This window comes from Aptenodytes patagonicus, chromosome 5, assembly GCF_965638725.1.
Source record: "Aptenodytes patagonicus chromosome 5, bAptPat1.pri.cur, whole genome shotgun sequence".
NCBI classification, from domain to species: Eukaryota; Metazoa; Chordata; class Aves; order Sphenisciformes; family Spheniscidae; genus Aptenodytes; species Aptenodytes patagonicus.
In genome coordinates, this window is record NC_134953.1 from 21,187,719 (window position 1) to 21,202,003 (window position 14,285).

A 14,285-nucleotide genomic window follows, 5' to 3' on the forward strand; every position below is an offset into this window, starting at 1 on the left:
AAGACAGGATTAGCTCCTGAAAGCTTGGTGTCCACCTTGTACCGTAGCCAGCTCTTCCACTGCAGAATGGGAGGCAGCATGCCAGAGCTGGGCTGGTCAGCAGCACAGCTCTGCTGAGGTTTGCACTGTAGAGAGCAGGACGCAGGCCTGCAGCACCCGACTGAAAAGATGCTTTATAGAAGGTGAAAGAGCTAAAATGACGGTCTTTACCTAGAGAGCTTAAACGACAATTAAAATAACAAACTGAGGAGGCAGGACCAGAGCTTATGATCCCACCTTTCCTTTACACCATTGTCAGAATCATTCCCTCTGCATCTTAAAGAGCTTGGTCCCTCCCCCAGTAACCAGAGAGAATCACCAATGCTAAATACCATCAGAGACGATCATGCCAGCCTCCAAGGGCTCATCTGCAAAGGTTTTGTAGCTAATGCCGCAAGGACCCTCATGTACATTTAGGAAAGAGCCAACTCCATGTCCTGTCCCATGCAGGTAATCCAAACCACAGTCCCACAAGGCAGAGCGGGCAAAGGAATCTAGAAGGTGACCTGCAGGCCAAGGGGAAGAGACAGACATGGAGAGAGAATCTGATCAAGTCAGGCTCCCTCAGAAATGCTGATAATCACACTGAAGCCTCAAACCTGGAAAACATGCAAAAAAATCCCAACCAACCCAAAAAAACCCCCAACGACCACCACCCCCTCAAAAAAAACCCACCAGCAAGCAAAGAAAGCAAGTCATCGGACTGTTAGAAGTTGCAGGGCAGATTTGGCAAGTCTGACATTCAAGCCCTTTCTCAACTAAAGAGCCCCTCTCTCTCTCCTGTTACACAGCTCTTCAGAAAATGGTCTGTAACAGAAACATTGCACTGCTGCTTGCTCCACTAGGGTTTTCAGGAAAGAATCTAGTGGTTAAATGTCCCACAGAGAATTCAGTACCTTTCTTAAAGGTAGCTGCACTAAGTGAACTCCAAGCAGACCACCTGCCAATTGTATTTGGTGAACTAATCAGCCACAATTCTTGCCTGGATGGCCAGTCATTTCAGATTGTTTCAATCAGAATGCAGAGAATTTCTGTTGCCTGCATGTGAACACCAAGCCCATATGTTCAAGTTCAGACACACTCCAACTTCAGTTGGGGTTTCTCGTACCACTATGCAGCTGCTTTTTCCTCACCTACCCAAGAATGCAAACTGGAGAAAACTCTAAAAAGAGGCATCTTTGTGTAAGGTGTCTGATCAGGGAGAAAATAGCTCTGCAACAAATTCACCAGAGGTGAATGTATGTCACAGCTTCTCCTGCACAAAATCAAAACAGCTCCTTTGTGTGTCATTTTCCCATGCTGCTCGCTGATAAAAAAGATTCCACATTAACTGGAAGAGAATTAGCCAGTCCTTTTGAAGCTGGAAAGTGACCTCTCACTTTGATAGGGCCATGAGTAAAGCATAAAGACAACCTCCGAGCACAGAAAGGCCACAGATGTGTTAGAGTGCCACTGACTGATGGAAGTCACTATCACTCTAGAACCAGAGCACTTTGAACACCCTTCAGACTTCCCCGCTCAGAATTTTCAGCACTGGTTGATGCCAAGAGAGAAGGCATCCGTAATCCAGAATCCAAAATGCTGTGATGGAAACAGACACAGACAGTTACATCAACATCTGCCTAACACATCTGGACCTGTCAACCATAACGTTGCTCTCAGACCACTTAATGGTTCTTCAGAGGTCATTGCTGTGGTCAAAACACTCCAACTCACCAACCTACCTTTGGTTCCATTTGGGAAGATGGCTGCACTCACAGCTATATGTCCCTTCAGGACATAGGTGAAGCATTCCTGTCAAAGAAATGTGTGCCATAAGTAAACAGGGAGAGGCAAAACTTTGTCTTCCCCAGGAATGGAAAGAAAGACTGCATCTTGTAGCAAATTGAGGAGGATCTGGAAAGAATTGCTTATGCTCTCCTATGGCTGGCAATGCCAAAGGCAAACCATGAGGAGAAAGAGTTTAAATTACTCTGAAGATCTTTCTCCGCTAATTATGGAGAGTGTGTCACAAACTCAAACTGCAGGTTTAGCAGCAGGATTCACCTGACCTACATGACTGATTTTCTTTGTGACTGTAGTTTTACTTCCTGAGCATACCCTACAGCATATTTTCATCACTGAGTGAACTATAATGATGAAAGTTTTAATTAAAGAAGCAATTTAAAACAAACAAAATTACCTTCCTGAATTTCCAACATGGACCTTCTCAGATAAGCCTGAGACTGTTTTTTGATATGGTACACTAGACACAAACCACTACTGCAGCCTTGCATTAGACACTGAGCTTTGCACTAAATTAACCCCCTCTAACTCCCACGTTGGACAAGCCAGTAATGTTTATCCTCAGCCCGCTGATTTTATCATTTCTTAGAGGAGACATGTCACTTTGCAGATGAGAGGTGTGCATTTTAAGATAGAAAGGTGTCATTCTCTAAATCACCTAGTTTATATTTTGGAAATCTGAAGTCTGACAGCCTCCTTTTCACTCTTTATCAAAATGCTGTCCCATATTATTAAATAAATGATATTTGACAGAGCACTTTGACTATATAGCAAAAGTGCACATTACTAATTTGTTTAAGTATCTCTAATAATAAGGGTCGGATTGCAAACCACACTGAGATACCAACTTACCTTTTCATAGGCTGATGGTATGCCAAAATGCATTGTCCTGGTCACATCTGTTGTACCATCTCTTCAGAGGCAAAAGAAAGATGCAGAAAGCAAAGGGATGGGGGAAAAAGAAAGATCAAAGTGAGAATGCACAGAAAACCCAGTCACACTGCAGCAAACCAACCAAACTCATATTTGGGTAGTCATCTGCTCTGTGCTACACAAGACTGATGATGTAACAGTTCCTAATCTCAAAAATTCCTGAACACACATGTCCCAGATGTAGCAATAATGATTTACAATTCAAAATGTTATCTTTCATCCATAAGCATCCCAAAGCTCTTCGCAAATTAGAATCTAAACTGCTCATAAAAATGATGCTAATTTGACGTTTAGCAACTGGTACCTGCCCATTGAGAACAGAACAGAGAAGGCCAAATTTAGTCTATTTGTATGGAAGATGATTCATTAGCAGCTTAAAAATACCTACTTATGCACAATTGACAGCTACCAGCTCAGGAAAGGGAAGTGTAAGGGGGTATAGCATCCCTTTCATCCTCAAGATGTCTTGTACTAAGATTTCTAAAAGTTATCTGGCATTTGGATAGGGGTTAGTCTGAGACGTCAGAAACTGGCTCTAAGTTCCTTCTACAAATACCATTTTGGGCCTGCTGTCCAAAACACAGAGGCTCTTGAAATAATGAGTTCCCTTTGAAACAGTCACTCCTGTGCCTACACTCTTCCCCAACACACACAAACCATGGTAACAAAGAACTCACGGTTTAACTTCTCAGCAGGGACAAGTGGAGCATCCCTGTCACAATGCTGTGGTAAGTGCCATTGATGTCCAGCTTATATTGTATTCAAAGGGCTGCTTTTCATAGTGGCACTAAGGAAATCATTAATTAGGCCATCAGAGGAGAGGAAAAAAAGATCTCCTTGTAAAAATCTTATCAAAGGATGTCTGTATGGTTCTTTTTCAAAGCTCTTCCTGACTGACATAACAAAAAGGCATAGCTCTAAAGACAAAGCTCATCTCAAAGGAGCAACCAGGCCTGTCCTGCATCTTTCTGAACAAGCCACTTCTCATCTATTTACACTGGTTAAAAACATCACTTCTTTCATATTCCGTGGAGTCAGAGTTCCACGGTAAACAGCTGCAGAGATTGAGGCCACTGAATGGCACTGTCAAAACAGCACTGAGTGAGCCAACAGACATGATGCCTTCCCAAAAACACACCTGAGACCCAAGTGGCCACTGGGATGAGAAACCCTGCCTCTGAGTCTCTCTCTGGAAAGGCAGACAACACCACAAGGCAGTGCTGTCCTGCTCCTTTGCCCCACCTTGTTTTGACCTCAACATCAGTCAAATCTGACCACAGGGCAGATCCTAGCAGGGTAGGTGCCTCACTCAGCTGTGCAGGCTGCTGTGCAGGCAGCCCAAGGCTAAACCAGGGCAGTCAGGCCTGCTCCCTGTTCCCTGCAGCTCTAACACCAATGCACCAGGTGAGCAGAGCTGCAACAGACAGAAACGGGTACCACCAGTTAGAGCACAGCTACCATCACACTGGTAATGGGATTCAGATGGGAACTGTACTTTTAGATCTCGTCCCCTGCCCCAGACAAAGCTTGTCAGCAGCCCTAGTCTGCTGTCCTGAGCCTAGCTCAGGGCCTCCTGCCACGGATCAGTCACCCACTGACTGATGCACTTGGCTATGTTCAGAATCCCACAGACTCCCTCCAGAGGGGATACAATGAGCAGGCTCTCTATGAAATAGCACTGCGCTCAAAACTACACATTGCCACGCTTGCCACAGCAACTGTGAGCTGACCCTGCAGGTGGTCATTGGGAGCAGAAAACGTAATGGTTCAGCACCATTCATCCCACTCACTTGTACTGTGCTCCTGAGTCCAGGAGGTAGATCTCGTTCACAGACAGCGTTCTGTTGGTCTCAGGAACTGGCCTGTTCAGTTAAACACAAAGTTTTTTGTTCCACAGTTTTAAGGTCTCCAGCCCACGTCTGCAGTCCAGAAACCATATTAAGTGCAAGCTTGGATGCGTTGGCTCTGATTTCTTGCGGCAGTGATAGAAATCCCACACATGCTGAGCCAGGGATCATACTGAGGAGTGTATTTGTCTACAATAAATAGCACTACAATACAGAGAATAGCTTTGTTGCTTCCAGCAAAACCCTCAACATCTGTTCCTGGACATATCTCAGAACAGTTTGCACTTCATACTCGTCCTTCCCAGACTTCTACCCCCAAAATAGCCCTTTTGGATGGCCCCGAGCAGATCAGCATCATAATACATGCATGCTGCCAGCAGGGAGAGATCTTTATTTAGTATGTGTGGAAGCTCTGGTGGAATAAAGCAAGATGGCAATCAACAGTGACTACGTCTCCCTAGAGTACTCTGTTGTGACTCCACAAAGAAGCTAGACAGCTCATTCCAGCTATGTTTGCTGAAGGATGAAAGGAGAAGCTGTGTTTCTCTTACTTGTAGTGAATGATGGCTCCATTTGGACCTGTGCTTGATATGGTAGCAAAACTCAATTCAACAAAGTCCTTCTGTTGGCTGAAAGAAAAGACTGTGATCACTACAGCACAAGCGAGAGGAGCACACCAGGCACCTAGGGCACCTGGAGTGCCCCATCCTCAATTTCACACCACCTCAGCCTTCCCCTTAGCCTTGAAAGCCATCTGGGCAAGCACACTCAGGTAGGAGAATTGTACAGATCGAAGCCCTATCCTCCCAACCGTGTGGAAACCTGCTTTCCATCTCTACCCTTTCCTTACAAGCAAAAAATTCACCACCCAGACTACCCAGGGAAGAGATGTCCTGAACAATTTCTTCTTTGTTACTTATTTACTCAAAGCCATTTTTAGAGGTCCTTTTGATGTACACATGGGAGTATCTCTCAATACAAATGGTGTTCATTCTCCATCAGAAGAGGAGGAAATCTAACTCTTACATCAACTCCTCTGTGGTAAGAAAGCAACTGTCTCATACTTAAGTGTCCTAACCTGCAGCACTCCTCATTGCTATCTTAAAAGGAAAGCGGATAGGATCCAGTGGGCTGGGACTTGTATCTCCCAAGAGACCCAATTCTTCCCCAACTCTTTCAAGTGTTGAAAGAAATCCTGTAGTAATGGTTTGTCCTCAGGTAAAATATATCTGCGAGTGAGATGGATTTCTAAAGAATAAAATAAAAACAAAGGATAAAAATGCCACCCAGAAAACATCCTCACAGGGGATTTACTTTTTACCTGCGAAACTCCTCTGCTTTGTCTGCAGCAATTATTTCTGTTACTGTTCCCTTTGGAACCTAGTGGACAAAGATGTAGGTTGAATTAGTACACCAACAAGCAAAGAAAATGCTATATGCTTAAGCACTGGGCCTCGTCTGTGCATCATGAAACCCAGTCTTGAAGTGGCCTCTTTCCAGGTTTTCTGTCCTCATTCCTCAGTAATGACAAACACAAACCTAGCAATATTGTGCAGGGCATGTGAGAAGCAGGAAGCAGAGACAGTCACAGCAGGATTGCTGAACCCTGACTAGGGAGCAATTAGTACGGTATTAACTTCACTGAGATATGTACAGAGGTAGCATCTCACAAGGCAACATCTCTTCACAGATGGGTTATACTAAGCTTAAATAGTTCTCTCCAACAGCCCATGGTATTAGCAGAATTTTTATGCTTTTAAATCAGAAATGGAAGCAGTTGCAGGAAAAACAAAGGACGTTAAATTTTACTTTAGGCATTTGATAAATTAAAACCTGTGACACAACTTCCCCAGGACTGGACAACAGGCAAAGGGGAGCAAGAGCTACGTTTCATAACCCCTGAGGCAGACCTCCTAAGGTACTCAGACATGTAAAAACGCACCTTCTGGAAGTCATCGAGCCATCTCCATAGGTAAAGTAATGGACTCAGACATGCAGTAGCACGGAAGGACCACAGCTTAGTAAGTTGCTGTGTAACACCTGGCAGTCTGCACCTTCACTTTGTACTTCTAACCCAGAGAAAACACGAGTAGTTTGTCTTTATCTCATTTTCACTGCACATGGGCATGACTGCACCTCTCCATTCATAAATGCCAAATCTGTCCATACTGCCAGACAACACTGATTATCATGAGAATAATTCTGAAGTATTGCACCAAACTGGATATTATTTCGTGATTTACAAGACCAAACCAGCACAAGACAGTATTAACACTATATTAAGCCTGTTCAGGTCATTTCTCACCTGCTCTGGCTTTGGTCTGTGTAAAATGAATGGGAGTATGTTTTCAAAAAAATTAATTCAGCCCTGGATGAAAGTATGATTGAAATCGCCCCCTCAAAAAACGGATAAAACCCCCATTGTTTCCCCACTTTTAGCAAAGGCACTATAAAGACTATCAAAAAGTTTATGCTAATGAAGAATTTTACATAGCAATAAAATCTCCAAGTTAAAAAAATTAATACACTACCTCTTTCTCCAGCCAGTTAAAGAGCTCACACAGGGCAACAGCATCTTTAATCTATGTTAAAATAGGCGCAAGAAAAGGGAATTGAGAAGAAAAAAGATTTATCAAACCTCAGTATAAACAGTTTTTGATGCAAAAGAATTCGACCTGCAAGTTTCAGAAACACAAACTAAGAGATGATCTAAGAGGTCTTTCCAGGTTCTGCATCCTGTAATTAATACAAGCACTGGAAATGTATCTAGACAATTAAATGTTAATAAAGGTTTACTGCTGGGAAGTATCTTACTGTGAAGAATTACCAAGTACTCGGCAAACACTGGCTTTACCCCACACATGACTTTCAAGTCTCTTTTGCTTCAACACACAAGATCTTGCATTTCAGATCATGGAAGGTAACGACACGACACATCTTGTGATGCGACAGGGAAACATGCCCTTCGGGCACACGGGCACCACACAGTCTCTGTCACACAGCTTCTGGCTTCTCTCTTGCCTGATGACTCCCATTTTTCTTCCTTTTTTTCTACATGCTTGCAGTATGCAGGGGCAAAAAGCAGGAGACAAGTGTACAAGAGCAAGGCACAATTTTGTCCTCAGGTGGCAGGTGACAAAGCGTCTCTGCTCAGTACAAGTATTTTTACTTCCCCTTAACTAACAGGGAAAGAAAAGCATTGAAATAGAAAGTAGCAGTTCCCAAGAAGCTAGCAGAAAATATGGGACCAAAAAGTCCAGAATTGCCAGCCCTGCTTTAACTGGCACATTCCTCCTGTTGGGAAAAATGCTGCTTGAAAATTAACAGGAAATAAACACGAGAAAACTTCAGCCCCACCATGAACCTGTTTCACAGGCAGCTTCTTTGCTTGAAAATACGAAGCTTCCTGGGAAATCAGCCTCATTTCCAGAATGTCATGATGATGACACAAAAACAGAGCACTTTGGGGACACTGGCTGCTTCTGAAAATCTTGGCCTGTGTTTTGCACCATGTGTCGAAGAATTTCTCTGTGGTCTTTAGGCTGTGTTTATTCAAGTGATAACAATTTGAAGACTCCACTGAGAAAGACAACAGAACTAGTAAAGGGGAAAGAACATCCCTTTGAGGGCCCATACTCTAAACAACACTTCTCAAGTCTGCATGGTCTTCCAACAGAGCAAGGTTGGTTCCTCACACTATTACAAATGTTGTTCTTCACTCCAAGGGAACGCTAAACAAGCAAAAAAACTGCTTCAACAGCAGTAGATGTCTGACAGAAAACCATTTTTATCCTGCCATCCAAATTCTTACTTGCTTTTTAATCCAAAACACTAAAACTGAAAGGAAAATGTAATTTCATTCCCTAAATGTAAAGCAAACCTCCTGCCATGTGCAAGGAGGCTCTCAAGGCTTCACTTACATGTGCTCTTCTCATGCCTTCTGTTTCTGATGCGTTCTTCACAGCCTTTGCAATGCAGATGGGGGTATATGGGGTGAGGTATCTGTAAGCCTGCAGCAGAAGGACAGGGATTACTTGTGGATTAGCCAGACTACATAATCCTACAGGTTTAATAACTCAGCCTGGCCACAATTTGTACTTTGGCAGTCTCTCTCAACCTTCAGCGCTGTGAGATACTGGTTGCCAGCAGTCAGCTAAGTGCACTGGGGAATAAAAAGGAGAAACAGTCCCTGACTGAAGGAAGAATAGCCACAACGAAATCCAAGGAACTAAAGGGTCAACAGCTTGTCATGAAGCAGGTTGAAGATTTGGATATCCTAAATACTACTGATAAATACATATCAATGTCTGAGCCACGGGTTTCCCTGTTGCTGATGTACACTAAAGGCCCAGAGACAGCCAATGAGAAACACCAATCCCAGGGACTAAGGTGCAACTTAGGCTGTGCAAACAGACCTAAAAAGTCACCTTGACTTGTTATCTGATTGTCACCCTCAAGTATCAGAGAGCAAAGGGTACCCAGCCCAGGTACCAAGCATTGGAGTTGAACCTGGCGGACCCCTCAAGGCTCCTCCAGCACTGAGCATCACCACTTCTAATGATCAGCAGCTCTGACAAACACATCAAGGCCCCAAAAAACATGAAAAGTCTTTGCCAAGCTGAGCTTTACATGCCGTCCACTTCTGAAAGGAGCTCACATCAGTGGTTTGAGACAAAGCTTTCCTGTGCCTGGACGGGGTGGCCCTGCATTAAAAACTAGTAACTGATCCCTTATCACTTGCACTTCCCCAAACATCAGCTGTCATTGGATTAGCAGGAATGCTTGGCTGGTTCTGAGCATGTCTTCAGAAATTCACCATCTGAGGTGACTGGCCCAAGCCTCATCACACGTGGCATCAGAAGAAGGAACAAAAACAAAGTCTTTTGCCCCATGGTTCTCTGCTCTACCCATTATATATCAGGAGATGGGATGAGCACCTACACAAGCACAGCCCAAGCAACATGCTGTTTTCCTATTCTCAATGCACCAGCACACAAATAAACACCACTCAAATTCATGGGGAAGGCCTGGTAGACCCTCAGCAAAGACCAATTTCACACAAATCCTACACGCTTACAGTTTCCAAATTCTTAAAAATAGCAAGACAATTACACTACATTATGCAGAAACTAAAGTACTGAAGAAGCCACAAGAAAGTCAGGAAAGTCCTTTTATCAGAGTCAGGACAAAACTTCTCAATGGTCAGATTCTTAGATTGGCTTGCCTTTTACAGATACTGGTAGGTTCTATTAATCTTCTGTGAAAAGCATATTTACATGCAGCTGTAGGCAAATCTATAAAGGGTTTTCAGATGTGTTTAATAATGGACTGGATTTTTGCCAGTGTCAATATTTGGCTTTGATGGAGACAGACAGTAGATGAACGTCCACCACTGGGGTTCTTCAAAGCACCCCAGGCCAGTTGCTCAGCTGGTATAAAGTGGTGTAGAGCTGGATAAAAATGCCCAGCATGAGGAACTGGGAAACCTTTGGCTCTTTCAGTGACTCTCTAAGTGGTTTTTAATCAAGACATTGATTAAATTAAAGACATTAATTAAATTAAAGACATTAATCAAGATAAGTCCTTCCTCTCCTGCTTTCTATTGCACAGAGCTCCTCGAGGCAGGGACTCTCACATTGCGTACAGAGGGCATGTAGCACTGTAATGACTCAGTATCAGCCAAATGACTGTATCAGCCAAAACTTCCAGTGCTAACGGGGTAAATAATGTCACTACAACTCATTACATTCCTTAATCTAGGCCAGACCTGCTGTACTTCTCCATATGGATGCTCTGCATAAATCATCTACAGCAACTTACCCAAACTGGGGTTAGTCCATTGACTCCAACTACAGCAAGGGGTATTCTACTCTGAAGTCAAAAGAGCAACAACAATTTATCCTGAATGCTCCATAGACTTTATGCTTTCTGCTACCCTGAACGAGAGAGAGTGGACAAAATGTCAGTATTCTGTATTAAGAGGCCATTTGAACCTAGAAGTGGATTGACGGTGTCAGAAGATTTAACTCTGAGCAGGGGCAAAAAACTGTCTATCTTGCTCATGTACATGTCTTACTGGTTTTTAAAACAAAAAAAAAAAAACCCACACAAGGCAAACTGCACATTTCCCTCAAGTCAGTGCAAAGGCACAGAGAGCCACATCCCGTATTAAAGGGATATGTTGAAAGCAACAAAACTTTCCAGACCTGTTTGGTTTTACTATCTGTCCTGATGCACCAAGTGCAATGAAGCTATTAAGGTGTACAAGTGAATGTCATCACTGGAGAAAAATAATGCATGGCTCCTGCTATTTTGGCCATGAGAGCTAGAGAGTTTAAGCAGAGATTTGTGCTGGTATCAAACTGGCAGCCTGGGGATACACAAACAGACCCTGCTCTTGGGATTTTGTCTTTTGGAAAACACAAAGCTGAGACCACTCTTAAAATTCCTGTATAAAGAAAAAGCCTTCAGGCCCCATGAGTTAGCTCTGTTGTCACAGGTATGGCTGTATCATACGCACACCTGCAGCACAACCATGCAGTACATGAAAGAGGCAGGAGATACCTGCCTGCGTGGTGGAGGCAGAAACCTGGTTGTGAGTGAATGCAGGCTTGCAGCCAAACACTGTTTACAATTTAGTTCTTTCTTCAGCGACCCCTTCATCTGAGCCCTGCGATTCTCAGGTGGGAAGCCTGGACTGTTTAGTAACCCAGCACAAGCACAGATTCTGTTCAGCAGGTCTGTCCTTCCAAGGCAACATCTGGAAAATACCCACTCATCCCCGACTCCCAGCCATATTTACTCACAGTATCTGTTAGGTACTAGATATCTCTGTGACCTGGTTTCGGCTGGGATAGAGTTAATTTCCTTCCTAGTAGCTGGTACAGTGCTGTGTTTTGGATTTAGGATGAGAATAATGTTGATAACACACCGATGTTTTAGTTGTTGCTAAGTAGTGCTTACACTAGTCAAGGACTTTTCAGCTTCCCATGCTCTACCGACTGAGAAGGCTGGAGGTGCACAAGAAGCTGGGAGGGGGCACAGCCAGGACAGCTGACCCCAACTGGCCAAAGGGACATTCCATACCATGTGACATCATGCTCAGTACATAAACTGGGGAAAGCTGGCCGGGGGGGCGACTGCTCGGGGACTGGCTGGGCATCGGTCAGTGGCTGGTGAGCAATTGCATTGTGCATCACTTGCTTTGTATATTCTATTATTATTATATTTCAATTATTAAACTGTTCTTATCTCAACCCACGAGTTTTCTCACTTTTCTCTTCCAATTCTCTCCCCCATCCCACCAGGGCGGGGGAGAGTGAGCGAGCAGCTGTGTGGTGCTCAGCTGCCAGCTGAGGTTAAACCACGACACTCTGTAAACTGGATGGCATTCCAGAGAACGTGATCTCAAGCAAACAAGAGATGTACACAAGATGCATGAAAACCGGCTTATTTGTCTGTAGTTGCTGTTGTGTCCTTCCCCGAGTATCTCCTTTCATGACTATTGGAATATTAAGTGGACTGCAGGACTCCCAGACAGCCAAGTTCAAGTACAAGGGTAAGATATAGCAAGTACAGCTGTACAGAAATTATTCTGATGCTACAACTGTCCCTCAGCAGATGCACTCACTGCATGGACAACCAGTGCCTGCAGGTTATCCGTGTTCTCACAAGGTTCCCTGCTGCAACAACTCTGTCGCCCTGTCTCTCCTGTCTTCGGTACAAGATGTCACATATTGCCTGATTATCCTCAAGCCACTGAAATAAATAAGGGGAACCATCTTCAGACACACAGATCAAGCCCAATGCCCCCTCCCGAAAGTCCTGCTCAACTTCCCTGCTTCAGTTTCTGCAAGTTTCCAGCTCTTACTGCTGGTCCACATAAGGCTGATGCTCCAGCCATGGTCAGAATGACCCAAGTTCACCCTGCTCCCTCTCTCCCTCCCCTCTCTCACTGTACTTGTCTTATCTTAAGCTGACAATTCTTTGGGTAAATCGGCTTAGCAAGTTGGAAGGGCAGCTCCAGCAAGAGCAACCCCAGGATTAACAACCCCTCAATACCTCAGCATGGCTGGATCCCTTCCGCACAAGCTCCAGCCTGCATCATGCTTTGCAGAGAGGAAGCTGAGGCCAGCTGCCGTCATCAACACCATTCCTGACCACGCTGAGCAGAGAGGAGAAAAGTATTTTCCCTTGCAAGGGCCACTAACCTTGGGAATGGCTTCTGTCAGAGCATAGCTGGCTTTGTCACTGAGCCACACTTTCTCCTTGGGTGAGAGGCCTGCACCAACAGCCTGCAGCTCTGACAGGATAGATCCATAGGGCATCACCTGGATTTTAAACTCAGGCTCCAGGGTGGAGTCGAGCTGTAAGTGCTCCCTCACAGCTGGGTCCATCATCCGGTCACCATCGATGAAGAGCCTGAGAAACAAATCAGACAGAGCAGATAGGTGGGACCACATCTGACAGTGGCTGGAGTAAAGGAGGGAAGGAGAAACCCTTCTGGTGACATTTCAGGGAGAAAGGAGTTTGTTAATTATGTGGTATACTTTGTCCTATATTGTTTTAACCACTGGCCTTCACACAGCTTAAATCCTGCTTTGAAATTAAGATGTACCACTCTGCTGACAGGAAAGGAGCTGATAGCATTTTTGTTTGTATGACACATTCAAAATGGCTGCATCCCATCACTGCGCTTCAAGCAGGAGAGAGTAACAGAGGCAAATAATGGCCATTCTCTAATTTTTAAGGGCAACATCTGGAAATGGAAAAGCTACTGTTGTTCTAAGCACCACATTGTTCTCGCTTTCACTGAATTGGAAAGTTCAGCTCAACCTTCACATACAACCTGTACTCACCCAGCCAGGTTTTACCTCAGATGCATCTAGCTAGCAGCTTGGAGATGCCTCTAAAAACCTTGTGCTTGCTGAGGCTTATTATATTGGCCAGTCACAGGAAAGAAGCCTTCTGTCATAAGCCAGCCCTGGAACTTTTCTACACAGTCCCTGCAGTTTTGAAGTGACTCTTCAATGACATTAGAGGAAAGTTTTCCAATGTCCAGGCCAGCGTTGGCTCTTACCCACGTTTCACCCAGGGCTCCGAGGGCCCTCCATGTTATCTCAGGGTGACAGACAGAGGGGTGAGCCATCATGCCCAAGGTCACCCAGCAAGTCAGTCAAGGTGCTGAGAAGCGCAGCAGAGCTCTTGGGAGGAGAGTAATTAACATTGAAGACAAAAGTACTCAGAACGGACATTAAAGTGCCCGAGCATAGGCATTTTGAAAAAACAAATGCTTTGCCAGAACAGCTCTCCCACAGAAAAATGCATCTTGGGGGACAGAAGAGGGGAATACAAGCACCTGATTGTGTTCATTCCTATGACGGCGTATGCAAAAAACACAGGATTGTACTCAACATCAGAGCCTCGGAGGTTGAAAAGCCCTGGAAAATAAGAATGCCAAGAATCACAGTCCTGGTTCATCTTTTGCAACATTAGAGAAAGCCAAAAATAATCTCAGCAAAACACAGTCAAGCAATGAGTCGTCAAGGGCGCAGGCCGTGGGCCCAGCTCCCACCCAGCTGTCCCACATCTTGCTGCTTTTCTGGCAATCCTAAGTTTTTGCCAGGAGATGGCACCAGAACTGCAGTTTAAACACTCCCATCGGGCAAGGAAATTGGGGTT

At 44.5% G+C, this 14,285-nt stretch overlaps 1 protein-coding gene across 4 annotated transcripts in view; it reads right to left on the minus strand.

Moving 5' to 3' along the window:
- The window catches only part of XPNPEP1 (X-prolyl aminopeptidase 1), a 34,474-nt gene that overhangs the window by 4,716 nt on the left and 15,473 nt on the right, over positions 1 to 14,285 (minus strand). For 3 of the 4 annotated variants that reach the window (XM_076338971.1, XM_076338973.1, XM_076338972.1), the window contains 10 exons: positions 13,963 to 14,044; positions 12,815 to 13,025; positions 8,525 to 8,614; positions 7,136 to 7,186; positions 5,926 to 5,984; positions 5,156 to 5,233; positions 4,548 to 4,619; positions 2,677 to 2,737; positions 1,764 to 1,833; positions 372 to 545 (listed from right to left, as the gene is read on the minus strand). In XM_076338971.1, the coding sequence (XP_076195086.1) occupies positions 372 to 545; positions 1,764 to 1,833; positions 2,677 to 2,737; positions 4,548 to 4,619; positions 5,156 to 5,233; positions 5,926 to 5,984; positions 7,136 to 7,186; positions 8,525 to 8,614; positions 12,815 to 13,025; positions 13,963 to 14,044 (948 nt within the window). The remainder of the gene's footprint in view (positions 1 to 371; positions 546 to 1,763; positions 1,834 to 2,676; positions 2,738 to 4,547; positions 4,620 to 5,155; positions 5,234 to 5,925; positions 5,985 to 7,135; positions 7,187 to 8,524; positions 8,615 to 12,814; positions 13,026 to 13,962; positions 14,045 to 14,285) is intronic. The other variant, XM_076338974.1, reaches the window with a different exon arrangement.